Below are 6,338 nucleotides of genomic sequence, written 5' to 3'. Positions count from 1 at the left end.
AACAGGAGAGGGCTGAGGAAATGGGATCAGAGGGAACAGCTCATTCTGTTGTACACAATGATAGAATTCTGGCACTTGCTGCAGCCTGTTAAATCTGATAACTTCATTTTCAAATGTCCACAGCTTTACCGTGCACTGATCCACTGATCGCTCCCAATCCACGCGGTGACAATACAAGGACGGCCGACAAAGGACACACAGAGGAACTTCAACTTGCTACCAGTGCCGAATAATAGCTCGGCCGGCCCTCTGGGAATCACAGGGCAGGAACCCGGGCCTCTGGGAATCACAGGGAACAAACCCAGGCCCTCTGGGAATCACAGGGAACAAACCCAGGCCCCCTGGGAATCACAGGGCAGGAACCCAGGCCCCCTGGGAATCACAGGGCAGGAACCCAGGCCCCCTGCGAATCACAGGGAATAAACTCAGGCCCCCTGGGAATCACAGGTCAGGAACCCAGGCCCCCTGGGAATCACAGGGCAGGAACCCGGGCCCCCTGGGAATCACACGGATCAAACCCAGGCCCTCTGGGAATCACAGGGCAGGAACCCGGGCCCCCTGGGAATCACGGAACGAATCCACGCCCTCTGGGAATCACAGGAAACAAAGCTTGGAACATTTTCAGACTGCTTCGAAGGAATTGGAGAGGGCTTTACAGGTCCTAAGCTGAACTGATGAACAGGTAGCCTCGTGCACAAAGGAATCTTTGTTAGGATATTAGTTTTGCCGGGAGAATACTATCAAAAGGCACTCACATTCTCCCAGTGACTGTACTGAATAATCAAACATGTTCCCAAATGATAGCCCGCCCCAAATTGTTAATGATTTGGGATTACAAGATTATTATCCTCACAAACTGTCACTAAATTACATGCGGGAGATTAGTTGGGATAAACTGAAGGTCAATAAACCAACTCAGCCGAAAGATATCCCTTGGCGTTTTCTCCGAAGAATCCTTTCGGCCAACTCAACAGCGAGGAATCCCGAATGGGCACTCGCTCAACAATTCGAAGGTGAGACTGATGCTGATGATGATTTCAGTGGTTTCTTTGAATCGAAAGACACACAGATTTCTGGGATTAATCCTCTAGATATCATCACTGCCATTTTCCTCTGTGCGGACTGCTTCCTGCAGCAGGAGCTGATGCTGAAGATGTCTCTGTGCCAGTTTGCACTGCCTTTCCTGCAGCCAGACGGGATCAGTTATAACACAGATCAGCAGAGGGGTTCCACAGATGGGCCTGGTGCCACCCTTCTCCTCTGGGCCACGAGGTCTCTTGTTAAAACGTGGTGCCCAAAATCCTGTACAAGCTTTGTGCAGGAGACCATTGTGACTGCAGCCATGCCGACCGTTTCCTTCATCAGACTCGGAAGGTGCAGTATCTCCAAATCCAGAATCCTCAACCTTACCTTGAGCCAGACACAGCAGCAGCAGAATATCTTCCTGCACTCTGAGATGGAATATGGGAATGTGCCCCGTGGAATATCCGATGGACTAGCTGAGATCTGCTGGTATCTTCCTTCTGGGAAAAGCGATTTGGACATATTCCCGGAGGCTGCTGCCTTCATTAATCTCTGAGGCGATGCTGAAACTCACCAGAGAAACACTCGGTTTCTCGCGAAAGTCTCCGCTGCTCTCTTTATTTTCATTGATGTTATTGGTGAGAAGGAAAGAGAATTCCTCACTTCTCTCGCACAGTCACCAGCAAAATTCTTTCTCATAATAAACTCCCACAGCAAGCAGCAAAGGATAACCCCGGAGCAGACAATGAAACTGTTCAAAGATCTGAAGTTAAAACCTCAACAATGCATTGTTCGGACAAATATAAATGATGCAAAACTTGTGGGAAATCTTCGTTCCCAAATAAAACAAATAATTCCAATTGGAAAAGGAGAGCAGACCTTCCTGAACCAGGAGCAAATGGCTGATATTGCGAGGAAAAGTGGGATTCAGGTCGATGAACATCATCCGAAAATACAACAAGCCAAACAACTGGCCTCCGATATATTGAGAGGACTTAACCCTGGAGACATTCCTGGGTATAAACGGAGAGCATTACCCTTTCATGGTAAGCCCTGGCAAGACTGGTCTGAAGCTGAGAAAGAGAAGTCTCGCATGAAACGCCGTGGGAACAAGTCCACAGAGGAATATAAGCATGAGCTGGACCAAAAGAAGCAAGGAATCCGGGAAGCTCAGTTCAAGCAGCAAATGTCGGAAGAGCTGCAGCAGTTTATTAAAGTACTGACAACAACTGATGGGGTTGAGCGGGCCTTTGTCCTACAATGGCTGAAGCTGGATCTGGACAGGAAATCGATAGAAATTATGTCAACATTGCGTAGCAGTTATAAAAAGCTGTGCGAAGACTCAAAGCAGAAGGTGAGTGAGCTGAAAGCCTTGGATCAGAAGATGTCTGACAGTTCCCTCGGACTTGAGCATTTCATGCGGGAACTCGGCCAGGTTTATGAGGTTTCAGTGACACCAGGTAAGAGCAGATCAGAGAGCAAGGTAGATCCGAATGTACTGAGTTTACCAGGTGTTGCTGCTGAACTATTGCTGGATGGGTTCCCACTGGAGCTTATTGATGGAGATGTTTCCAATATTCCCGTTCAGTGGGTCACTGCCGTACTGAATGCTGTGGCCCAGAAGGTGGGAACTGCTTCCCGTGTCTTTGTGCTGACAGTGATTGGTGTCCAGAGCACAGGAAAGTCCACACTCCTAAATACAATGTTTGGGTTGCAGTTTGCTGTGAGTAGTGGCCGATGTACTCGAGGAGCCTTCATGCAGTTGATCAAAGTCACAGGGCCCCTGGCAGCAGAGCTGGGCTGTGATTTCATCCTGGTGATTGACACGGAGGGGCTGAAAGCGCCAGAACTCGCAACACTCACAGACAGTTACGAGCACGACAATGAGCTGGCGACATTCGTCATTGGATTAAGCAATTTAACTTTAGTAAATATAGGCATGGAGAATCCCACAGAGATGAAAGATGTTTTGCAGATTGTCGTTCATTCCTTAATCCGCATGAGGCAAACAGGGAAAGGGCCAAACTGCCAATTTGTCCACCAGAATGTTGGAGATGTGTGTGCGCATGATCAGAACCTGAGGGGTCGGCAAAAACTACTGGAACAGCTGGATAAGATGACAGAGGCTGCGGCTAAACTGGAGAAGTTAGACCGAGTAACGTTCTGTGATGTGATGGACTATGACCCTGATAAGAACAATTGGTACATCCCTGGTCTGTGGCACGGCACCCCTCCGATGGCTGCAGTGAGCACTGGCTACAGTGAACATGTCTTTGAACTGAAGAAGTGTCTCATTCAATGTTTAGTAAAACGCAGTCAATCTCAAAGAGCTTTAACAATTCCAGACTTTATCAAATGGATGTCTGGGCTTTGGGACCAGGTGAAAAATGAGAATTTCATTTTCAGCTTCCAGAATAGTTTGGTCGCTGAGGCTTACAACCAGCTCTCCATGAAGTACAAACACTGGGAATGGAAGATCCGCAATTTCGTATATACCTGGACCAATGAGAGTGAAAACAGTATAAATAATGCTAAAGGTGATCTCAACCAACTGCTCCCAATACTGGGCTTGGAGATCAGCACAGAGATTAACCAAAGGATGTCTGACACTCACGCTGAACTAAAAGCTCACTTTGAAAGTGGGGCTGATAATGCACAGCTGATGGAGAAATACAGGGAGCAATTCAAACTGAACATTTCCACTTTATGCGAAGACCTTCAAGGCTATTCAATACAGAAATGTAAGGACACTGTCAATAGACGTGTGGGATTACAGAGAGTGGATGGTATTTGGAATGAATGTAGGAAGAAGATTGAAGAACAAGTCAAGGAGCTTTTACTGAAGTGTAAAGGAAAGCCGCAGGTGTTAAGTGATGGGGAAGTGAAGGATGCCTTTGAAAAGATGTGGTGCGATACACTCTCTCAACTGGACTACCAGCCCTGCACAGTGACAAACATTGACGTGGAGATTGAAAATCTTGTGAGAGAGAACACAAAAACACAAGGGAGAGTGATTACCGAAAGACTGAAAAGTAAATCTCTGTCTGAGCTAGGGACCCGCAGCTTTCAGATTGTAGAGAAACACATCGACGTGTCACTGATGACCAAGGTTAAGAGAATATCCAGATCTGTCCAACCATCAGATCTTCACCGAGCAGGAATAATATCAAAGTCACTGGAGACTAAATGCAGGCAGCACATCGATCACAATACAACAATGGACACGGATTATGATAGTAAATATTGTATTAAATTTTTGAATTACATAGAGAAAAAAATGAACAAAATTTTAGATCCGAAGTTTACAATGAGTGAGATTTTCAGGGCGGAGTTTAAACTTCACATGTGCGGTTACGCTGCACCAAGATTCAAGGCCATGCAAACCAGATTTATCAACACACACGACCCACGGAGGAGGCTGCAAAACATGAAAGACAAATACTTTGATCTCTTCATGGATATTTATACAGAGCAGGATCAGAATCAGAGACAAGCGGAACGATTTGTGAAATCTTGTTTCCTGCCAGCTCTCAAAGACGCCACGCTCAAGAATCTCGGCCTGAAAATCGTGGATGATATGAAAAGAAACGATCCCGAGGGAAAGTACAAACTCCACAATAACTTCACTGTGGCGATTCTGGTCCATTTAAAACAAAGGAACAGCTTTGAAGAATATTACAGATATATCAGTGACTTTGAGAATTTCGCCAACAACTGGCTCCACGATCAGGTCATTGCACACTGCAAAACACAACGTGAAGGAGAGATCACCTTTACACATCTAGCTAAAGAAATCCTCACAGAGATCACTGATCAGGCTAAAGCGGTTGTCAGAGATGCAGTGGCCCAGAATGTTTCTGGAAATGCTCAGAGCTTCCTTGATTTATTTGTTGAAAAGTTAAAGACAAGAATCGCGATGTCCAAAGATGAGATGAAACTCGTTCTATTCCCGACCGACAGCAATGCCAAGAAATTTGCAGAAGCCGTTCTATCGTCTATTGCAGAGGAAGAGAAGTTTCTCCCCAATGAGGTAACAGGTTGGGATGTTGAAGCAAAGATTAAAACGTTATCCGTCAAACCGAACAAGGAGCTGCTTAAAGGGTTAATCTGTTGCACAAAGAAATGTCCTTTCTGTGGAGTTTTCTGTGATTCAGAGACGCCTAAACACCAGCAGCATTTTAGTAACCAGCACAGACCCGAAGGACTCAACAGTTATCGATGGAATGATAGCAACCATCTTGTAATGGATATTTGCACAGCTTCAGTCGCGAGCAACTGTACATTCCAAAATAAAGACACAAATCAGAAGTACATACCCTACAAGGATTACCAAACAGTTAATGATTACTACAAATCCTGGATTATCCAACGGGAGCTCTCTGCAGAAGCAGCATCCTATTGGAAAAAGGTTTTCCACACTTTCAATCAGGAGTTTGCTGACAGATATGGGGCGAAACCTGCAAAGATTGGCACTGCTTGGAACATTGAATGGGATAAAGTGAGGGAAGATCTGAACAAAACATATCACACGAATATTCAGTCTCTGTAGGATCCCGTTAAATGACACCGCTCAGTTAGAGCGAGACAATGAAAACATCTCCACTCAATTAGAAATTACAGAATGTATGTGGAAACCAGGCTAAAATTTCACTCTAGTAACAATTCAAATAACAGACCTTAAATTAAAGATTAGGAGAAATGTTTTCACCTAAAGGATAATTGAGTTGAGGAATAAGATACTGGGGAAAGACAGTGAGGGGACATTAGAAATAGGGTCAGGAGACAGTCAGGTATGGTTCTGGAAAGTGATCAGGCAGATGGTGGGGGGATTGAGGGAGGTGGGTGAGGGGGGATTGAGGGACGGGGTGAGGGGGGGATTGAGGGAGGCGGTGAGGGGGGATTAAGGGACACGGTGAGGGGGGATTGAGGGACGGGGTGAGGGGGGGATTGAGGGACGGGGTGAGGTGGGGATTGAGGGACACGGTGAGGGGGGGATTGAGAGAGGCGGTGAGGGGGGATTAAGGGACACGGTGAGGGGGGATTGAGGGATGGGGTGAGGGGGGGATTGAGGGACGGGGTGAGGTGGGGATTGAGGGACACGGTGAGGGGGGATTGAGGGACGGGGTGAGGGGGGAATTGAGGGACGGGGTGAGGGGGGGATTGAGGGAGGCGGTGAGGGGGGATTAAGGGACACGGTGAGGGGGGATTGAGGGACGGGGTGAGGGGGTGAGGGGGGATTGAGGGACAGGGTGAGGGGGGATTGAGGGACGGGGTGAGGGGGGATTGAGGGACGGGGTGAGGGGGGGATTGAGGGA

General features: G+C 47.2%; 1 protein-coding gene across 1 annotated transcript; it reads left to right on the top strand.

Moving 5' to 3' along the window:
* The first annotated feature begins 415 nt into the window (after nt 1-415).
* Nucleotides 416-5,843, top strand: LOC139229295 (up-regulator of cell proliferation-like). The gene is given in 1 exon segment (XM_070860979.1): nt 416-5,843. A coding segment is annotated over 1 exon segment (4,785 nt). The 5' UTR covers nt 416-787; the 3' UTR covers nt 5,573-5,843.
* Nucleotides 5,844-6,338: the final 495 nt, after the last annotated feature.

The sequence above is a fragment of the Pristiophorus japonicus genome, chromosome 2 (genome assembly GCF_044704955.1).
Source record: "Pristiophorus japonicus isolate sPriJap1 chromosome 2, sPriJap1.hap1, whole genome shotgun sequence".
NCBI lineage: Eukaryota > Metazoa > Chordata > Chondrichthyes > Pristiophoridae > Pristiophorus > Pristiophorus japonicus.
This window is presented reverse-complemented; position numbering and strand designations above follow the sequence as displayed.